Below are 22308 nucleotides of genomic sequence, written 5' to 3'. Positions count from 1 at the left end.
TCCAAACAACTTCAGTGAGGTGCTGATGTATTATTTATTTCTAATAACGAAATAAATCACTGTGTTTGGTTTGAGTTTTTTGAATTAAATTTTTTAAAAATTGAGTTTTTTGATTTTCGTATTTTTTTGTTTTTAGTGAATATTTTTAAAATTTTAAACATTTTTTTTTACTTTTTTAGGTGCACCTTACTTAGATGTGTCTAAAAAGTAAAAAAATTGTGAAAAAATATTTTAAAAAATTAAGAAATACATAAAAATACAAAAAATGTACTAAATTCTTGTATTTTTTGTATTTTTGGTATTTAATGAATTTTTAAAAGATTTTTTTTATAATTTTTTTACTTTATAAGTGTATTTATGTTAGGTGTGTCTAAAAAGTAAGAAATTTGCATAAAATATTAAAAAAATTTAGTAAAAATAAAAAAATATGAAAAATAAAAATGTAAAATTTTTTGAAAACTACTTTTAAAAAATAGAAACCAAACAAAGTGAATGTTTTCATTAGCATAGAACCTTATTCCATTTTTCAAATCTCGTTGAGTGCAAAAATTATTTGTTGTCGCTTGCAATATTGTTGCACTGACATCTCAACTGTTGATTAGCATAAATTGCACCATCAAATGGGTGAACTACTATGGATCATTTGGCACTGGAGTTAAATCATTTTTATACATTGAAGTATGTGCATTTCTACATAAATCATATGGAAGTTATTTGGTGCTTAATCATGTGGCTATGTCACGCACCAATCACCAAAATCACATACCTCCTTCTGTCACTAATTCCAAATATAAAGTGGTAGGTCTTACTCTTTCCTCTAATCAAAATTGCAAGATCTCTAAATGCTGGCCTCAGTAGAGCCTCATTCATTGCAAATGACATAAATGTTGGAAAATGATTTTTGTAAAATCTTATTTTTTTGTTAAGTTTGAACATTAATTAAGGTGGAATTCAAGCATTATTTTTAACGTTATTAATTGGGTTCATGTTTAATGTCGCGTAGTGAATAATATCGTGTACTTGGTAGCACAAAATCATTCTGGATGAATAAGAATTCAACGTGCGTTTTTAAGTTTGTGAAAATGATTTTAGGTGGGTTTCTTATATATTTGTGAAATGTGTTTGTCCCACATTGGAAAGGCTTAAGAATTTGTATAGGTTTATATACTCTAACTTGGGATACTTGGGATAGGCCCCGAGGAGTACCCAAATTTGTGCAAGAGTGAGGTTATGGGTAAAGTGGACTATATCCATTGAACCCAAAATAAAAACCACACGTGCCCCGCCGTCGCTGTCTAGTTGGGCGCGCGTGCATGTGTGAGGTTGGGTTGAGCTTATCCGGCCCAATACTTATCTTTTTTGACCATAAACATTTAAATTTTATTTATTTATTTTTATTTTGGATTTCAAAATTCAAAATAAATTGGTCCAGTTTTTTTTTTCCCTTCACCCAAACACATCCGAACAGGTTCATAAAGTCCACTCGAACAGGTGCAAATCACACCCAAAAAGATCTGTTTCTGTTCTGAACAGATATGTTCCTTTTCCGAACAGGTTTTTCCTGGTGGCACCTATTTTGGAAAGCCACCACGTTTCCTATAAATAGCATGCATTCCAACATTTCATTCCATCGAAATTTTTGAAAAGTATTTCCTCTTTCTTTTTCCTCTTTTCGTCCTTCTGTTTCTGCATCTGTTCTTCATTTATTTTTTAGGAAGAAAAAAAGAGAGTTACAGCAGAGTTTGGTTCGCAAGACTTGATTTTGTAGTGCTGCAAATCAAGTAGTAGTCGTTGCATCCTAGGAAGTAGACGCCATTAAAACTCGAAGCACCAAAGCGAGGGCGAAATCTACTTTAAGAAGATTGTGTCCAAAACAAGTCTCGATTTACAATTTCTATAAGCAAGTAATTCTAAATTTAATTTATTAAATTATTTTCTAAATTATTTTATTTTATTGACTTTTTATTTACACACACATCCATTGTGGGATATAACAATAAATACTAAATTCATGAAAACAGATAGTTAAAGCATTATTTTTTTTAAAAAAATGATAGTTAAAAGCATTCCCTCAACTAATCTATTAATAAGAGATGCTTTCCACACTGTTGGGCCTGTTAGTTTTCTGAATAAAACTGTATATTAGTCTTGAATTCTATTGAACAAAGAATACATACATCATTTATATAGAGTACCACTAATTCCTAATCCTACATGAATACATTACTGAGATATATAGAAGTCTAATAGATATAGGGCACTTATTCCTAATCCTAGGAGAACACATATTCTCACACCCCCGCTCAAACTCAAGGTGTTTTAGCAGAAAACATTGAGAGTTTGTCAAGAAAGAACCGAAACCGAACAGTGGTGTGAGTCTTAGTGAAGAAGTCAGCAAGTTGCAGAGCCGAAGAGACAAAAGGAAGCGAGATAAAGCCAGACTACAGATGCTGAGGGACGAAGTGACAATCAATCTCAATATGCTTTGTCCGTTCATGAAAGACAGTGTTATGAGCAATTTGAATAGCACTTCGGTTGTCACAATAAAGAGAGGTCGAGGAAGATTGAGGGACGCCCAACTCAGATAAGAGATTACGAAGCCAGACAATTTCAACAGTAGCATGAGCCATAGCACGATACTCAGCTTCGGCAGTAGAACGGACAACAACAGTCTGTTTCTTGCTTTTCCAAAAAATAAGGGAATCACCAAGAAACATACAGAAACCAGAAGTAGATTTACGATCATTAATATCACCAGCCCAATCAGCATCAGCATAAGCCACCAAGTCTAAGGAAGAAGTAGAAGAGAACAGCAAGCCCTGAAAGATAGTACTGCGAAGATAGCGAAGAATCCGAAGCAAAGCAGCCCAATGTGTAGAGCGAGGGGTAGAAACAAACTGACTAATCACATGGACAGCATAGGCAAGATCAGGGCGAGTAACTGTCAGATAGACTAAACAACCCACAAGCTCGCAATATAACGTAGGACCATCTAGAGGAACCCCATCAGTAGTGTTGAGCTTTACATTAAGCTCGATGGGGGTATCAGACAGCTTAGTGTCAGTAAGTCTGGCATGATGGATAACCTCGTTAGCATACTTAGCCTGGGACAGAAAGTAACCCTTGGGAAAAGAAGCCACCTCAATGCCAAGAAAATACTGCAATGGTCCCAGGTCCTTCATTTCGAAGGTGCGGAATAGATGCTGCTTGACCTCAGAGATAGCAGAAGAGTCAAAACCAGTGATGATCATATCATCTACATATAGTAAGAGAGCAACAAAACCAGCCGAGGTAAGTCTTAGAAATAAAGCAGAGTCGGAAGCAGAAGGATAAAATCCAAGCTCGGTAACAGCAGTCTGAAAGCGATCATACTAAGCATGAGGAGACTGCTTCAAACCATATAGAGCACGCCGAAGACGACAGACTTGGTCAGAGGAATGGTGAAGACTAAGGGGAGGACGCATGTAAACCTCCTCAGTGAGATAGCCATTAAGAAAAGCATTCTTAACATCCATCTGACAAAGAGGCCAAGAACGAATAGCAGCGACAGAAATCAAAGTACGGACAGTAGTCATCTTGGCAACATGAGCAAATGTCTCCTCATAATCAATACCATACTCTTGGGAGAAACCTTTGGCCACCAGACAAGCTTTGTAGCGCTCAAGAGAACCATCAGAATGAGTCTTGACTTTGTAGACCCATTTGCAACCAACCAGATTCTTACCAGCAGGTAAAGGAACCAACTCCCAAGTACTAGTTTTCTGTAGAGCAAACAACTCATCCTCCAGAGCTTGAACCCAATGAGGATCCTGACAGGCCTCCTTGTAAGACTGAGGTTCTGCAAAAGAGTGAATAGCAGACAAAAAGGTGCGATAGAAAGCAGAAAAACAAGTATTAGACTAACCCAACCTTTTTGGAGGATGACGCGCTCGAGGAGGATATCGGTGTGCAGCAGGATCAGAGTCGTCAGAAGCAGGAGGATCAGCAGCAGGGGTAGAGACAACTGGTAGAGGAGAAACCTTGCGATGAGAATAAACTAACAACGAAGAAGGAGAAGGAGGAGAAGACAAAGAAGGAGAAGTAGTCAAAGGTGAAGCAGGAGGAGAAGATGGAATAAGCTCAGGAGGAACTGTGGAGATGTACTCATCAGATGGGATCTCAGAAGGAAATGGATCAATATGAACCAAATCCTCTTTGGAAACTAGGGCGGTGAGAGAAAGAAGCTGAAAGTAAGATAGACGTTCGAGAAAGGCAACATGGCGGGAGACATAAAGGCGACGAGAAACAGGGTCATAACTCGATAACCTTTCTGAGTGAGATTATATCCCAAAAAAACACATAGGACAGACCGGGCACTAAGTTTAGCCCTATCTTTACAGGGTAAAAGGACAAAACATGCAGACCCAAACACACAAAGGAGGGAGTAATTAGGAAGTTGAGAAAAAAGAGCCTCATAAGGAGACCGACCAGAAAGAAGGGGGGTAGGCATACGATTGAGAAGAAAAGCAGCAGTAAGAACTGCCTCACCCCAAAACGGAGCTGGAACGGAGGCAGAGAGAAGAAGAGACCTAGCTATCTCAAGAAGATGACGGTGTTTATGCTCAGCTCGGCCATTTTGGACAGGTGTATCAGTACAAGAAGTTTGGTGAATGGTACCCAAGTTGGCCAAATATTCACAGAATTCAGTTTTAAAGTATTCCCCACCCAAGTCAGACCGCAACATTTTAATAGTAGATCCAAACTGTGTAGTGACCATGGACTGAAAAGTACGATATATCTGGTAGAAGTCAGACTTATGAGTCATAAGATAAACCCACGTGTAACGGGTGCAATCATCAACAAAAGACACATAGTATACTGAACCCCCTTTAGTAAGAACAGGAGAGGGTCCCTAGACATCAGTATGCACAAGAGAGAAAGGAGAAACAGAAATAGATGTACTTTTATTAAAAGGTAAAGCTGACATTTTGACAAGTTTACACCCCCGACATTCATCAATTTGACTAGGAGAAACTTTACCTAACAATCCTGACTGAGCTAAAGACCATAAGCGGTCAACAGACAAATGACCGAGACGAGAATGCCATAAGTAAAACTGACTCGACTGAGAATCTAATTGAACCGAGGAAAGTACAGCTGGAGAGGTGGATAAGGGGAGATGCAAGCTTTCAACCACATAGAGATCTCCAATTCTACAACCGGTCCCAATCTGCTTCTTGGACACCCGATCCTGCACACAACAGACAGAAGAGGAAAAGATAACATCAAAACCAGACGCATCAAGTTGACTGATAGATAACAAACTAACAGATAACTGAGGAACATAAAAAATAGAAGGAATAGTAACAGCAGACATGGCAGAGGGTAAGACAGACCCAACAGATAAAACAGACATACCAGATCCATTAGCAGTATTAATAGTAATAGGAACGGGTGGGGGAATACAATTTTGAAGTAAGGAAATGTGAGGAGTCATATGATGAGAGGCACCAGAATCAAAAATCCAGACAGAAGAAGAGATACCTAAAGAGGACCCAAGTAAACCTGAATGAAGAGAGGTAAGAGCGGAGGCAGATGGGGATGACTGAGAGGTGGACAGGATATGCTGAAGTTGTGCAACCTGAGCACTCAGGGAAACCAAGTCAAGATCGGGAGCCAGAGTAGATGCAGTGTAAGCAGCAGGAGGTCGGAAAGTACTCGAAGTAGGACCGCGGAACTGTGTCTGAGAAGACGGAGCAGGCTGACGTCCCTTTTTGGGACAATTGTTCTTCCAATGACCCCTCTGATGGCAGAAAGCACACTCATCTGGCCCTAATGGTCCTCTCTTGGGTTTCGCAGTGGCCTGAAGTTGATGAGGAGGAGGGGTCGATAACAAGGGTGGCTTGGCAGGAGCCAAGAACACAAAATGAGGCAAAGTCTGACTGGCCGTCTTAAGACGGGTTTCCTCGGAGAGGAGTTCACGAATAATAGCATCCACAGAAGGAAGAGGAGATCGGTGAAGGATGCCACATCGAATAGCCTCATACTGAGGAGAGAGAGCTGTTAAGAACTGGACTAAACGACCCTGTTCCCGAAACTCAATATAAGCGTCTAGTATCTTGAGACTAGGTGGTTCCATAAGAGCCAACTGATTCCAGAGACCTGTCATCTCAATATAAAAGTCCTGAATAGTTTGATCCTGCTGACGAGCACTCTGAATAGTTGTTTCCAACTCATACCGCTTGGCAAAGTTGGACTGTTGATAAACACCGAGTAAATAATCCTACACTTCCTTAGCAGTACTGTACTTGGAAAACATCATTCCAATACGATCATTCACAGAGTTATGAAACCAGGTAAGAACTTGGGCATTATCACAATCCCAAGTGTCACAGGAAGACAGATACCCTTCTACCTTTGGGTCCGATGGACAAAGAGTAGAACCAGAAACATAACCCCATTTTTTTTGACCAAGAAGAAAATTCTTCATAACACTGGCCCAATAGGCATAATTGCCACCAGTGAGTTTACATTTAATGGCTTGAATTTTAGGGTCCATTATAAAGCAAAGTTGTAGAATAGTTAGGTCAAAGTATAATAAAGGAAACACTGAAGAACCAAACTGAGATGTGTCACTAACTCAGTTAACAGACGGAGCCAAGAGAACCAAACTAGAGGAGTGAGAACCTGAAGCCGACACATGTGAACCAAAATGAGAGAGAGAAGATGACGAGTCGAATAGATGAATCGACCAGTTGAGTCGAACAGTTGCAAGGAATCAGATGAATCAAACCCAACCAGATGATTGACGAAGTAAGAAACTTCGTCCGATAACCAGGGCAGAGAGAGAGAGAGAAATTGCGAACCAGACTGTGCCAAGGAGAAGATTCACGACTGACGATTGATGAAGCAAAGGGCTCCAGACTGTGCCAAGGAGAAGATTCACGACTGACGATTGATGAAGCAAATGGCTTCAATCAACAATCAGGTTTGAGAGAAGGAGAGAGACCTACGGTGCTAGGGTTTCTCAACCTGCTCTGATACCATGTTAGTTTTCTGAATAAAACTGTATATTAGTCTTGAATTCTATTGAACAAAGAATACATACATCATTTATATAGAGTACCACTAATTCCTAATCCTACATGAATACATTACTGAGATATATAGAAGTCTAATAGATATAGGACACTTATTCCTAATCCTAGGAGAACACATATTCTCACAGGGCCTTGTTTTTTGATATCGTTTCAGCCACCAGCCATTCTTCTCTGTTAAAATGTGATTATTAGCACTGAAATCAAGTTTTGTATCATCCCATCCCAGACACTTCCACTCAAAATAATTCTTACCCATTGTAATTTTTTTTAATCTTAAAATGTTTAATTTTCTTCTTTTTCCCCCCCCTTTTTTTTTTTTTTTTTCAACACACTACTCTACTTATAAATACAAAATCAATGAAAACTTGAATAAAACTTATAAGTTGATTTTAGAGGTGCAGTATCATACATGAGTATTGACATTCATTCATTCTCTTAAATTGCAGGTGTGGCACTCTTTTAATAGCCACATTTTGGCCATTTTAACCCACTTCTCAAAACGGCCTAACAGATACCAATCTACCAACACCTAAATAACTGTGCCAAGGTCTCATTTGGTTAAAAATATCTAAGCTTTAAGCTTAAATAGTTAGAGCAATTTTTTTTTATTTTTTTTATTTTTTGAAGGTGTCAATAAATTTTACAAAGTGGAACCTAAGCCTTTCTCATTAACTTAAGCTTAGCAATAACGGGTGATTAGGGAAAATCATAGGTACAATTGAATGTATCAGTCGGAGTCTGTGAGACAAGTCAGTTCGAGAAAAGCCTAATGTTTCGTTCTTCCCTTTAATTCCAAAAAAGGGATTGCAAAAGACACAGATATTAGGTATGCAAATTTTTCGACGAAATTTTTTGTCATTCACGTGAAGGATGGTATTGTCAAAGACAGCTGTCAGATTCTCATAATGTTTTTGTGGAAACAAACAAATTTTGAATGCGATTTGATGAATAACATGGGATGAATTCTAGAAGAGGAGTTTATTTATAAAGTTGGATATTGAAAAAACATATGATCATATTAAATGAAAGTTTCAACTTTATTGTTTGGAATGGAGAGTGTTTGGTAAGAGATGGAGGGATTGGATCAAATTTTGCATATCCAAACATTCATGGACACGTGTCTCTTCTATTTGGATGGAGGAGTAAAAGAACAGCAGCAGCAACGAATGTTGTGGTGGTAGGTGAGATGAGTCACCATGGAACAGAGTACAAACCATCTAGACTTTCTACAGAAAAGCCCTTCCACTTTTTTAAATTCTTTGTTCATTTGTTTTTCTTTATTTTTTTTATGTTCATCGATCCTGATTTAGGTGTTCAGAACCATAATCCCATGCTCTCTCTCTCTCTCTCTCTCTCTCTCTCTATGCTAATGACAAGAAAAAAGGGCCAAAAGACATACTCTTTTAACAAAGTTATAATTGATCAAAAAATAATGTGGCATTCTTTGCATATAAAATTCAGAAAAAGTGTTTTTAAAAACTAAACATTGTTGACATTACAATGAGGCAACAGAGCAACCTACCTAGCTACCACAAAACAACCCATCCAAAAGGAATAATAAATGTATTGTATGTTTAAGTTGTTCTTTCTTCAACCTCTTTGTCCTTGGAAGGAAGAGGGGGCTCAAACATGCTAAAGACCCTATAAGCTGAGATCACAGCTAAGACAAAGAAACAGCAAAGAGTTAAGGCATGGAAAGCCAAAGCTATCTTCAACCTAGTGCAGAACCTTCCATAGGAACTGCAAGCTTCACTCCATGTCACATCCCTATCACCCTTGTATGCCAAGTATACAATCTCCCCCACTGCTGCCCCAGATGTCACCAGTAAGTATGCTACAACCTGCCCACCACACCACAATATTGAGAGAGAGAGAGAGAGAGAGAATTACATTAGAGGAAAAATATGAAACAAATACAAAGAACAATCTGCTTATTAGATTCTAATCTAGTTTTGGTTCAGTTTAATGAAGTAAAATGGTTATTTTGTTAGAATACTCATTCTGATATGTCGTTCGGTAAAAAGAAAAACATGTAAATTTGAAATGGAATCACCATTCATCAATTTATGAGAATAGTCATTCCATTTCCCACCCAAAATAATTTCAGCAAACCACAAAATACCTAAGAGGTTAGTCAAGTGACAAGTTGAATCGTGAATAAGTTTGATAAAAACGTAGATCATGAGTTCAAATCTCATGTACTTGGGAACTAGTCGAAGCAAAGTCTTGAATATCCTCATTATCCCCAAAAAAACAAAAAAATCTGATGAGTTTGGTGGGACAGTTCTGTCATGAAAACCAAACTTCACCAACCAAGTTTGGACTAAATGGAGAAAATGACAAGATCAATAATCAACCTCAGAGAAAAAACAACAGTAAATAATTTTTCCTTGTAGTTTTTAAGGAACTTCTTGCAAACTTGTGATGGTATTGTTAGAAATCAAGAAAGGTATGAGGTAAAAATCAACCTGGTCAGAAACAAAGAAAAACCATGCTTTAGTTACTAAGCATTTGACCCAAGAGGACACAGCAGCAGCCAGAGCATACCCAGCAGAAATGGCACTGATGCAGACCATGTATCTGCACACACAAAAAAAAATAATTGTTATGGAGAAATCAAATGGTTCCCATCATAAAAAATAAAAAATAAAAAAAACAAAAACAAAATAAAATAAAATAAAGATAAACAATCAAACACATAGTATACGTGATAGATGTGGTTCGACAATCCACTCTATGCGATAAGGATTACAGAGTTCTCAACCTCTCAACTCAATCACTCTACAATGCTGTCACACTCTTACAATAAAAACCCTAGTTGAAAAATGGCCAAATGGGATCGGCCCTGCACGTCTATAAAAAAAACCCATTTACAATAACAATACAAGACACCTAACAACATAAAGCAAAGTAGACATAAATTAAGCATAAGAAACAACATAATTATATCAGCAGTGCTGCAGAGCTCTAATTAGAGCTGCACTAGAGCAGCTCTAATGAGCTAGCGCACATATAAAAAAATAAACAGTGAGGTAAAAGACAAAATATGAGAAAGAAAAAGAAAAAGTAATACTCCATTAGAGTTCTCTTTTTAGAGGTCTAACTCATTTTTCTAATCATATATACTTCTTACTTGAGGCCTAGGAGATTGATGAAGTCTAGGTTCCCATAGGTGCTGTTGTCCTGATGGTTAGTCACAGTTAACCATATGGAGGCAACACTTACAGGAATCACAAACAACCTAAGAGAGAAATCAAGGAGCTTGAGGAAGGGTACATTGTCATAAAAAAAAGTTCTCATCTAGGAAACTAAAGACGAGCCCAAGAAACAGAGGTTGAAAAGGGAGAAGGATGAAGAGAGAAGATATGGGAAAGTTGTTTAAGTATTGAAAATGGGTATTATGTGGGGATAAATATTGATCATTTGGATTGAAATAGAATGCTATGTGAGGGTCTAAATTTATGCACTTGATGGAGAGTTTGTTTGTAGTGGGAAGAGTGAGAAGTAGTGGGCCTTTTGCTTTTTCAGAGTTGGAATCATGCTACTAGGGTTGGTTGGTCTGATGTTATCTAAGAGAGGTGGACATGATTGATTCCACTTGCCTCTATCTTCTAAATCTTGAATTATGACTTCTCCATTCATAATAGTATAACTTAGACATGTTAAAACTCCATTGGAATGATGTAAGATTGACATTTTTAAAAATCGCAATAATAAATATTTTCATTTTTCATTATATAATAAAAGGGTGTTTTGAGTTTCATCTTGACTAATTTTTTTGATATGTGTAATATTTTTGTCTTATATATACTGGATAATTATTGAGTCAAAGGCATTACTCTAAAAAGTGCGAATAATAAAATATTTAACCATCAATTAACCTTTCAAGATTTTGAAGCCATGACTTCTTATTTGAGTGTCATGAGCACTGATCAACTGGGACAATTAGTTGATTCCCACCATGATTGAAAAATGGCTAATGTGAGTGGGTTCAAGATTTTTATTTGAAGTTTGAACCATGTTGAGTTCAATAAAAATAAATAAATTTTGTTAAGTCAACTAGGAAAATATAGGCCAGAACTCACAGAAGTCATTTATGTGTCTTTCTCAATTTAATTCAGATGATTGATTGTTTTTTTCCTTTTTTTCGTTGTTGGTAGATGGTGTAATAAATCAGTAGTTTCCCAGAAAGAAAGTTCTCAGAACTCTTTCTTTTCACTTCTAAAATTAAAACCTATCCTTTCTCACGAAACTTCTATAAAAAAAGGTTTGATGCAAAAGTAAGTAAAAATAACTAATTCAATTTCAGCAATGCTAGGTATCATCATAAATCTTTCATAATCATTTTCATGAAAAAATTTTCATGATCCCTAGCTTTTCTCATTCAATTTTGCCAATTCATACACTTCAAGTTGTTTAATAGGGAGAGAGAGAACAAAGAAGAAGAAGAAGAAGAATTGAAGAAGAAGAAGAAGAAGAAGAAGAAGAAGAAGAAGAAAAGTGCAATAATATTGTATTTTAGTTTATGATTTCATGTGGCATATTCATTGATACAATGGATCTTGCATGGACTCCACTCTGAGATCAAATATAGCTATTTTTCACAAAATTTATTTTAGCAGAGCAGTCGATGGTTAGGCGGTCCAATTTTGCCTTACAAACTACAAGAAACTCCAAATGCGAGCATAGATTGTTTGTATAGACAAAATTCATCCAATAATTATAAATGTGTCAATGTCATGTGAGATGACAAACTAAACTTGGTATAAAGAGAAGATAAACATAACATCATTGTAAATAAATAAATAAAGGTTTTCATTTAATTTCATTTGATTTTTTTTAATTAATTGATAACACTATTACACGCTCAATATTTTTGGATAACTCCTATTCCAATTTTGAATTTTACTTCCCAGAAAAGCCATAACTATGCCCCATTCCACCAGCTAATCTCCAAATCTTTACAGGAAGAACTTACTTTTATATTCTTAAGCAAACTTTTAACCTCATGAGTCATGGATACTTTGAGTGAATCTTACTAAAGAAAATAATAATAATATAATGGTGATACTAATGACCTGGTACCATAATCCCTATGCTTGTTTTGTGATTTTTTTTTTTTTTTAACAAAATAGGGAAAAAAAAAATTGACTCGAACCTGAAATCAACAGAGTATTTCATTCACCAGATCAATCCTTAATTTCAGATGCGAAGGATGTCATGCACATGGAAATCCAAGTCATCATTGAACCAGCACCAATTTGCAGTGTGGCTTCAGCCTGAAGTAAAGAAACCATTAAAAAGATAGCACTCTTTATCACTAATTGAAATTGCAATCATGAAAAGGAGATAAAAACTAATCAGAGTAACAAAAACAAATACACATCGAAGCAAAAAGCAGCAAATGCTTAGCCAAAAGGATTGGCACTTTATTATGACACTCAAGTCTTCATATAATAGACTTCTAAAAAATGGTTCTCTCAGACTAATTTGTTGCTGTTAAGGCTCTCTCTCTCTTCTGCTAAAATGGAGAAGAATCCCATCAGCACTCTCTCTCTCTCTCTCTCTCTCTCTCTCTCTATTACACATTTTACAGTTTGATGGTACAATTCTCTACTATCATAACTGCTGACACAAGCTCGTGGATTGTCTTGCTTCCTCCAGAGGTTGGAAGACATGCTGCCCCTCAGAAAGCGGCACTCCACAAGGCATTTTCGCCTTCCCCACAACGTCGATGAACCTCCTTGATCCTCTCAGCAGACTTGCAAATCCCACTGCAGCTCCAATCAAAGGAAGCAACACAGATGTTGCCTGCCTGAGCTTTCCACTCGCAATCTGTGGTAACAATTATCAACAAAATTATTAGTTTCAGATTCTACAAAAACTTACACACCCAAGCACCAAGAACATTCTCTTTTTTCTCTCCTCAGTTGTTTTTTCAATTTTCATAGCAATAGCATGGTCATAAATCAGGTGAGAAATTGATAATACGATATAACTTGACCCTAATTATTCTCATTAAAACCTTCAAGAAATTGATACCATTACCGGGTGGGGTTCCGCAACATAATCTCCTGTCATCTATATGCTCCACATCCAAACCAATAAACCAAGATCCCAAGGAAACATCCTCATTAGCATACTTGTGTAGCACATGCCTGAGACGATTACAATAAAGAGTAAGAAGATATTAGAGAAATCAGTATACAAAGAAAGATGAATCACTTTTTTTTTCCAAGTGTAATGGTCACTTACTGGTTTATTGATATATAGGAAGCCAAATCTTTCGAAATAGCATAAAGTTGCCCTGTAGCGTGACGGAAATACTTGTTTCCCCCTTCACCAAATTTCCAGTACTCGGGTTCGTGATATCTTACTCCCCTATATACAAAAAGAAAAATAAAAATTAATGAAAAGGACACGCAAGGGGAGGATCAAATTCCCAACATTCTTCTATGAGATTACTTTCACAAAAGCTTAGCTTACTTTTGAGCAAGAACAGGACCAGACTTCATGCATCCAATATACACCCGGGGTTTTGACTGATGCCTCATTAAAGTTGCTCCTAGTGTTGCTGCACTTGTGTGAAAAAAGTCACATAAGAAAGGATTGAAAAAAAAGGAGAATAAAAAGACCTCACAAAAATATGACAGACCAAATCCATGTGCAAGATCAACAAGTTTACTTTTTTTTTTCTTTTTCTTTTTTTCCTTCTTTGGAATAGTATGTGCAAGATCAACAAGAAGAAAATAAATTACCATCATCTCAAACTATGCTGTAAAGAGTATACTTCAAATTAGGGGGCTTTGATACTACTAAACAATATTTTCAACATCTAAGCATAGTAATTCAATATTTTATGTTTCATAACATATATGTGTACATCATACATATACTATACAACAAGAAAATTGAACTTCAGGCAATTTTTGCAAGACCAAAAAATTAAACAAATTCTTGAACTTCAATTTAATTCACATTCCAATACGTGAGAATGTTAGTTGATATCTGCGTCTTCCTACCTATATTTACATGAACATCATCATCAACTTTTACATAGAAATCCGCATCCCATTGAGCAACAGCTGTGGTAAAATATATCTTCGTCTTGGCTGACAGTTCAAGGTACCCCTCAACATGTTCCTATTCACATTATAACAGGTTAGGACCGATCAATTGCTTTCCCTGATTAACATGTAACGACAATATCAGATGAGATAAACAACTGAAAGAGGAACAAGATAGAATAGCAGTACCAGCCTCAAGATGTCTCCATGCTTTTTTTCCTCTGCTTCAATAGCTCTATCAAGAATACCACCTGACGTAGCACTGATGACCAAATGTCCAATTGGAAATAAGCAAGGAAATTAGATTGAATCCGCTATGAGTTGCTATAGAAATTATATAATGTGGAAACGTTCACATAAAAAAATTAATAAAACCATTTGTCTTTAGTATTAATGGTCAAAAGTTTGCACTACCTTTCCGCATTTGAGCAAAATAGGGTATGTTCTCAATCCTAAATATCATTTTGAAGAGGGCATGTATCAGTATTACTGGACAGTCCTTCCCAAAAAGAGGTGGCGGTACCATGGTAATCCCACCTTAAGATTACAAGTGAATAAGAAAGTTTTCAATCCTAAACAAGTGAAATAATAAAGATTAACGAACCGTCAAGAAATATACATTGGGCTCGCTAGTCCAACCATGAAACATACAGAAAGCCAAGAAAGGAGAACAACAGAGTAATCTTGTGCCTCGCCAAAATGCTTTAAAATCCTGCTATGCAAGGTAAGTATGATAAAATTTAGGCTAATCAGTTTCCGGTAATGAAGAAATTTTTCATTATTTAAGCCTATTTATGCTAAGACTAAATATTTCAATTTTTGCAAGGCGATACAAACTATGACTTGCCAATTTTTACTCTGATTTGGCGAATTTTGTTGTCCTTTGACTACTCTGATCATTACAAAGTAAATAAATTTTAAAGTAGTTTGTTTACTAGTTGATGTCATGTCCCCAAGCCACATTAAACATCTTCACCTTTGTGGGTAAGAAAAAATGGTAATAATCTTTAAAAGCTCTAGTTAAACAAGTGTTTTTGAAAATCAATTCACAACATGAACACATTCTCTAAATTATAACAATCGAGATGTAGAAGGTATTTTAAAGTTGATAATTATAAGCCCTTTACGAGTTATTGTTTAAGAAGTCAAAAAGGTAAAAAACTATTAATTTGAAGAAGCATCTATGCCATGATTGAGATGGTGATGTCACATATAACTATTTTCTCTATTTTAATTTGGATAAGTCACAATAACAAAGTTTTCTTTATACACACTATAACATACAATAAAATCATTAGAAAAATAGGTATACCATAAATTAGACTGCTTTGAATGCTAACTATCAAAAAAAGAAGTATTCAACTAAAATTGGGACCACATCCACACAGTACCAGAGATGGCCAGACAACAACCATCAGAATCCAAGCTTTCTCATAAAAGAGCATTTATTCAACAGAAGTTCCAAATAATACAAACAAGACTAAAAATAAGAGAGATGTACTTAATCAAGATCAGCTTTGAATTTTCTCCATCACCTACCTGTGACCTATCACAAATCGAATTATGATACCCTTTTCTTCCTCAAGTTTCTTTCGTTTATCACCTGATTTTCATACAAATTAAAAAAATAAAAAAAATAGTCACGAATCAAATCTAATTAATTCAAAGGATAATTACAAAAACAAAAACAAAAATGCAGGGGATTTTATGAACCTTGTGGCATCCAAGTAGCACGGACTGAGTCTCTTCTCTTTCGGCTGCTAAAAGCAGTGTTAACACCTATGACCATTAGATATTTTCTTTTCCTATGAGGTTCTGTAATCCTCAAGTCTTCGGATATGGGAGAACCGCTAAGAATAGAATCTTGTGCAGCCCTTGCAGCAGCTAATTCCATCTCCAAATGGGAGATTGTTTTATCAAGTGTTCTGCACCGTCACATATGGCAACAAATTTTGCATTCATGTCAATGGACAAATCAACAGAATTTTCGATCTCAGTGAAGTTCAGCTATGATGAAACCTGAGTTAGCTTACTGTATGGCATAATGTGTCTTTGAAACTTCTACTAATATGTCCTTTGACTCTTTCTTTTCATCCTTCTGGTAAAACCATAAAAAAGTAAATCAGGTTGGTCCCAATAAGCCTCTAAATTGGAAAACAATAATTAGGAATTTTTGAGGGAACCAAAAAAAGAAGAGAGAGAGATGATTTCTGTGATATCAATATGTCATCAACCCTCCCGTGTCCGAAGTGGGGATAAATTCCCAAGTTATATAATTAATACAAGTACTCACTATTCTTGGATCGCAGTCCTCCAAGGCAAACTTTAGCATTTTATGTTCGATCCCCGTTCTCCGTGGCATGCCTTTAACTTCTGGCACAGTCCACATCCTATTACCAAAGCATCCTGATTATTATGAAATGTATACAAGAAGCCTCTATGCAACAAAATGAAGAAATAAGGAACAATATTAGTCATCAGGCAGCAAATTCTAACCTACTTTCAATACAAACCAAACTAAGCCTTGTGTCCTAATCAAGTGGTATAGGCTACATGAATATTTTTTTGCCATTCTGTTCTATCACGTATCAAGGGTTATATGCTCAGTTCATATTCATATTAGGATTCATGTCATAAAGGATTTAATGGGGATTTTTACATTCTGGTTGTCAGGCTTCCTACTTCATTTAGTACAGATGCTAAAAATCTCAATATGAGCTTTCAATTCCGTACTTAAGATATTGATCACTACATGCTATAGTGCTAAGTATTTAGAGTGCCCAACTGACAAGTTTCTTTGTCCTGCAGCATCTAACCTCTACAATTGTTAAGTTCTTGCATATGAGTCGACATAAAACTTAAGTACTTAAGTTACCGCTGCCTAAGTTCCAACATTAGGATGGTGTAAACAGCATATTACTTAGTCCAAAAAGAGCCATAAAAAGGTATGGAAGGTCAATAAAGATGTAGGCCAAATTGATTTAAGCATATAGGTGTTTTGATGGGACTTAAGGCTTGGTTTGGTTTGGTTTTTAGGTGTTTTGAAAAACAACCGATGTGTTACAGATTCAAATGTTGCGTTCACATTATTGGGTTTTGGCATGTTGCTTACATTCTAATTGTCAAGTCATGAGAAATGTCACATTCAACAAATAGGGAAAAGTATACATCCACAGAAAATAAAATAAGATTCAAGGTGGTTGAGTTGAGGAATGAAACACATAAAGCAATATCACTACACCAGCAGAAAAGCAAGTTGGAGTAAGACAATGACAAATGTTCTTTTCAAAAATGATGTTGGTAGATATCATCCTAAAATTTGTTCCAAAAAAAATAAAATAAAATAAAATAAAGATATCATCCTAAAATATTAAAACACATGCATCACAGCGGCATTGAACCTGTCAATTTTAATTATCCAATCTAGATTTGTAACAAAAAGTTCAGATCATTCCCAATGTTTAGACTCAAATGGACATAAATAGGCACCTACTTTATGCATGTGAGAGATAAAGCATAATGGCAGCCAAAACAACACATTCCACACCAAGCTTGGGCGTAGCTCAAGTGGTTGTACCTCTAGGTTTCTAGAGGGAGATTTAGAGATATGGAGAAATTTATGCTTTAAGTGGTTGTACCTCTGGGTTTTCAGAGGAATTTTGGGGATGCGAGCTTATGGACAAACATCAAACATCCAGTTAACTTACTAATTTGCTAACATCAAGAGTATATATATATATATATATATAAAATAAAAAATAAAACCCCCAACCCACATTGAAAAGACCACCAATGGATTGGTTATACAACTAGAATTTTCAGAGAAAAGTTTGGAGTACGAGTTTATGAATAAACAAAGGTTAGGTTGTGCTAACCTACTTTACTAATATGCTAAAATATATAAATAAATAAAAACATTCATTCCATTCCATCTGCACTACCTGAAAAGTCCTAGGAATCCCCAACCCAAATCCAGAAGACCACAAATGACAAGAATTTACCATCGTCACCATCTCAAAATTCTTATTACGACACATATGATGAGAGTTCACAAACCCACTGACACCTAAATCTGTAAAACCACTAAAAACAATAACCAAGATTCCGATAAAACAATTGATACCCATTTCATTAAATTGAACATGTCGGGCATAGAAATCGAAATCAATTGAAGTTATCAATTGGGATTTTGAGAAAGATTGTAGATAACCTGTCAGAGAAGAGCATTCCAACACAGAAGCATCCAATACACAGCAGAAGAGTCAATTTTCGAGACAAAACACTCTTTGAGTTTGACTCTGCTCCTTTGCTCTTCCAAGACATTGTGGTCTTGTTTTCTTTAATCAATCAAGATTGAAGATAAACAACAGAGAACCATTTGCGAATTCTGAGTCAACTCGGATCAAGAAACTCAGAAACAGATCCGAATAACCATGTCCTCCTCTCAATATAACACCAATCGACCTTGTAAATAGCAAGAAATATAAAAATTAGCTTTATACACACACACACACACACTCTCTCTCTCTCTCTCTCTCTCTCTCGCTCTCTCTGGGTTTCCTTATGTTGAGACAGAACAGAAGAAGCAGAACTTAACAAATAAAACAGGAGAAGTAGAACAGAGAAGCAAATATAGAAGGATAAAAAGATACGTATTTTGTCAAAGACTTTGCCTCTCTAGAAAGAATAGAATTCTGTGTCTAATGGGTGAGAGAGTTTGGAGTTGGAAGAGGGGCAAAGAAGATGGTTGGAGGAGATGGTGAGTAGGAGAATTTGAGAGGGAGACTCACCAACTAGAACTACTCTCCGTCTTTTTTCTCTCTCTCTCTATAGACCGTGATCAAGAAGAGTAAATGTTAATATTTAATAAACCGTCCGTAACAAAACCTCCCTTGTCAGACATGTCGGTCATTGTTGGAATTACTCTAATGACCTAAATGCCCTTCTTCTCTTATGTCGGCTGAAGGTGAAAAGCTTGATAGTGTTTATGGCTAAGGAAAAAATTTGGCAAAATAACCAAAGAAGTGTTGCAATGTGATAATGTCTGGAGATATGAATTTTGAGATCTGAGATTCCCTTCTTTTTAAAATCAGTCATTCGGATGACAGTATATGACGAAAATTTTCAGATTTATACAAAAGCATATTTAGTGCTTGGAGTTTGAATTTTGTGACATTTCAATTGTTTAATTGATTTAATATAAAAATTAGGTAAAATAAAATATTTAAATTTTATAATTATACATATTAAAATGTAATATAAAATTAAAAGTATTGTTACTATCAAACCGTGGTTAAAAAACTGTTTGAGACCAAATCAAAATAACCTTGAAAGTATCAAAGTATTTGGAGTCAGAATGAAATTAGGAAAAAGGGAAGCAAAGGTGGCATTTCCAGCAAAAGCCACATGTAAAAGAGTTAAGGTATGAATGGTGATTCACCTTGGTGCTCGGGTGAATCACCTCCGTAGGCTCCAATATAGAAGGGACCATGACAGCAACTTGCGAAAAAAAAAAAGAAAAAAGAAGGCAATAGGTCAGGGGAGTCGCGAAAATTAGAAAAAATCAAAATAAAAATAAAAATAATAAGGTCATTATTAAAATGAATTATATTATTATATTTTAAGTAGTCATAAATTATTTTATTATTTTATAAATTATTTTACATAAATTATGTTTTTTTAAGTATATTAACATTCAATTATGTTATTCGAACCAAAATTATTCATTATTTAGCCTAAATAATTATTCATGGTGATTTATATACCATTATACTCTAGTATAATATTCATCACTCTGTTATGTGTTTATAACTGTTAAAATCCTTTCAGTTTAAGAAACTTAAGGAAGAATAGTTTGCTCCATTAATCAAGACCTAGACTTGAGATGAATATCGTGTTTTTCTTCTTTTTTTTCTCTTGTGTTTATTTATAATTTTTATCTGAATTATGTTACATAAATAGTAATTTCTATGCACGCTTCAAATATTTATTTACATCTTTTTCATTTCTCCGTATTATTTAATTTAGTTACTTCGAACTAATCTTAGAAATTTTAGAATTTAACTAGTTGAGAATCCAACCCTAGGCACCGGGATGGGTCATGACAGATTCGAATCCCCACCTATCTGCGAGTTCGCTACTTATTGTGCTACGTGATTGAGTAGCCCTGCTAACAGTACCCCGTGTCAGGAGTATAGGTTTGAATCCTTATCTGTGCGAGTTTACGATTTACCGTTACATAATTGAGTAGCGTTGCTATGTAACACTACCTAAAGGTAACATCTTGGGTCTCGACTCCTTAGTGTTTAACCCTAGAAATCACCCTATGTGATTAGGGTTTTTTATAGTAATTTATGGCTAAGGAAAAAATTGAAAAAAATATTTTTAAATTAGTAGTAAATTTCATAAATATTAAAAAATAAAATTTTAAATATTAACATAAATTTGCGATTAATTTTTTAAAGTATTTTTGACATGTAGTTTTTCAAAAAAAAATATATAAATTATTTTAAATAGATATAATTCGAATAATCGAAACTAAGAACTATTAAATGTATTAGGCTTTGTTTGGTAAGTTTATAGTAAAAAAGTCAAAAAAATTATTATAAATTATTATATCACTTTATATATATATATATATATATTTATAAAAAATCAATTAAAATAACCAACTCGCAAACAAAGTCTTAATGTAATCTTATATAAAAGAATCATGTTTTGTTTCTGATCAAATTTTATTAAAAATCTACACTAAAAAGTTTTGATTGTGGTTGACTTTTTCTTTCCCTCATTGGGGTCAACTTTGAAAATTTCACAAAGATTTAGGATTGTTTTGAGGAGTGGGGGTGTCTTTTTTGATTTTTTTTTAAAGTGATTTGAGAAGTTTGTAAAAAATTAATTTTTTTATTTTTTGGTTTAATATTTTTTAAAAGTGTCACATCACTCTAAAATGATCAAAATATCCTTATTTTTTACATCTCAACAATTTTTTGAATTAATTAATTATAATGTTCCAGAGGGTAGTTTAATAAATTTGTAAGTGGCTTTTTTGGGTCTTCCCAAATGGGATCAGTGGCGTTTTTGCAAGGGTTGGCGTTTTTGGAAAGTTGCTCAAAACGTAACTTTTTGCTGCGTTGCCAAAACAGCATGTAGTTAACAACTAATTTTTTGATTTTTTAAAAAATAATATATAAAAAATAAAAAAATAATGTGATTTAAAAAAGATTAAAAATCAAAAAATTATCTTTTAATCTGTTCGCAAAAAAAGACCTTACTTCATAGATGATAAATGACTGATCATGGTGGCGGATTTCAACCCCTTGAAGGGAAATTATTTCATGATTACATAATATTATGTAACAGTCTATTTGATTAATGATGTTTTATTTTTATTTATTTCTTTCGGGTTATGAAGGTTACACATTTAACATAATATTTTGAAAGAAAAAAATAATTATTCCCTGTCAAAACTTTGTAAAATTTATTTCCTTAAATATGAAATTTGTAGCTGGCCATGTTTAACAACTAGGGGTTGTTTGAGATTTGATTTTGTTTTTGTGTTTTTGATTTTTTTTATGAAGTGAGAAAAAATAAATATGTTTGAAAACAATTTTTTTAATTGTATCATAAATTATAAATCACTTTGAAGAAAAAATGACACATTTATAAACTAACTGAGTTCATGCATTCAATCGAAAGTGTATTATTTACAAGTCGGTCAATTTTAGGGATGAGGGGTCACTGCCGTGAGCCCCTCACTGCTGTTCCTGCCGTGAAATGAAACGGTGACGTTTTGTGTGTATTTACTTCTTTCTTTCTTTTTTTTTTTGTCACTTTTTTACTTTAATTCTTAAATTTTATTTTATTTTATTTATTTTAGGGTTTAGTTCTTAAAATTTATTTTTATTTTATTTTATGATTTAAGGATAAAATTTATTTTTTTATTTTAAGGTTTAGGATTTAGGATTTAGGGTTTAATTCTTAATTTTTTTTTTATTTTAGGATTTAGGGATAAATTTTTTTTTTATTTTAGGGTTTAGGTTTTTGGGTTTAATTTTTAAAATTTATTTTTTATTTTAGGGTTTAGGATCTATGGTTTAGGATTTAATTCTTAAATTTTTTTATTTTTATTTTATGGTTTAAGGTTTAGAGTTTAATTCTTA

At 34.7% G+C, this 22308-nt stretch overlaps 2 protein-coding genes across 5 annotated transcripts; both read right to left on the bottom strand.

Annotated features, from left to right (window-relative positions):
- Window positions 1-8497: 8497 nt before the first annotated feature.
- On the bottom strand, window positions 8498-10743 carry LOC114276127 (CASP-like protein 2D1). Its single transcript, XM_028217900.2, has 3 exons — window positions 10213-10743; window positions 9548-9659; window positions 8498-8920 (listed from the first exon to the last, which is right to left on the bottom strand). The coding sequence occupies exons 1-3, from the start codon at window positions 10377-10379 to the stop codon at window positions 8654-8656; spliced, it is 546 nt and encodes a 181-aa protein (XP_028073701.2). The 5' UTR covers window positions 10380-10743; the 3' UTR covers window positions 8498-8653.
- Window positions 10744-12464: 1721 nt separating this feature from the next.
- Window positions 12465-19438, bottom strand: LOC114276126 (putative beta-1,3-galactosyltransferase 2). Of its 4 annotated transcripts, none has more exons than XM_028217897.2 (11): window positions 18357-19438; window positions 16440-16536; window positions 16180-16244; window positions 15860-16071; window positions 15686-15749; window positions 14336-14408; window positions 14102-14222; window positions 13566-13653; window positions 13335-13460; window positions 13122-13237; window positions 12465-12914 (listed from the first exon to the last, which is right to left on the bottom strand). In XM_028217897.2, the coding sequence occupies exons 1-11, from the start codon at window positions 18467-18469 to the stop codon at window positions 12766-12768; spliced, it is 1224 nt and encodes a 407-aa protein (XP_028073698.1). In that variant the 5' UTR covers window positions 18470-19438; the 3' UTR covers window positions 12465-12765. The 4 variants fall into 4 exon arrangements, with proteins under 4 accessions (XP_028073698.1, XP_028073699.1, XP_082740954.1 ...); XM_028217898.2 differs by having other exon boundaries at window positions 13128-13237; XM_082884828.1 differs by having other exon boundaries at window positions 13128-13237; window positions 16180-16241; window positions 18357-19011.
- Between the last annotated feature and the right edge of the window lie 2870 nt (window positions 19439-22308).

This window comes from Camellia sinensis, chromosome 8 (genome assembly GCF_055761805.1).
Source record: "Camellia sinensis isolate YWXY chromosome 8, ASM5576180v1, whole genome shotgun sequence".
Lineage (NCBI taxonomy): Eukaryota > Viridiplantae > Streptophyta > Magnoliopsida > Ericales > Theaceae > Camellia > Camellia sinensis.
Note: the sequence above shows the minus strand (reverse complement) of the source record. Positions and strands in the feature narration are given on the sequence as shown.

Coding starts and splice junctions, on each gene's coding strand:
- LOC114276127 (XM_028217900.2), bottom strand. CDS start 10,379: ATGAGAACTTTTTTTTATGACAATGTACCCTTCCTCAAGCTCCTTGAT. Junction 9,660..10,212: donor ATCAATCTCCTAGGCCTCAA/GTAAGAAGTATA, acceptor TTGTGTGTGCAG/ATACATGGTCTGCATCAGTG. Junction 8,921..9,547: donor TTTTCTTTGTTTCTGACCAG/GTTGATTTTTAC, acceptor TGTGGTGGGCAG/GTTGTAGCATACTTACTGGT.
- LOC114276126 (XM_028217897.2), bottom strand. CDS start 18,469: ATGTCTTGGAAGAGCAAAGGAGCAGAGTCAAACTCAAAGAGTGTTTTG. Junction 16,072..16,179: donor AAGACACATTATGCCATACA/GTAAGCTAACTC, acceptor GTGACGGTGCAG/AACACTTGATAAAACAATCT. Junction 13,238..13,334: donor TCCTATATATCAATAAACCA/GTAAGTGACCAT, acceptor TAATCGTCTCAG/GCATGTGCTACACAAGTATG.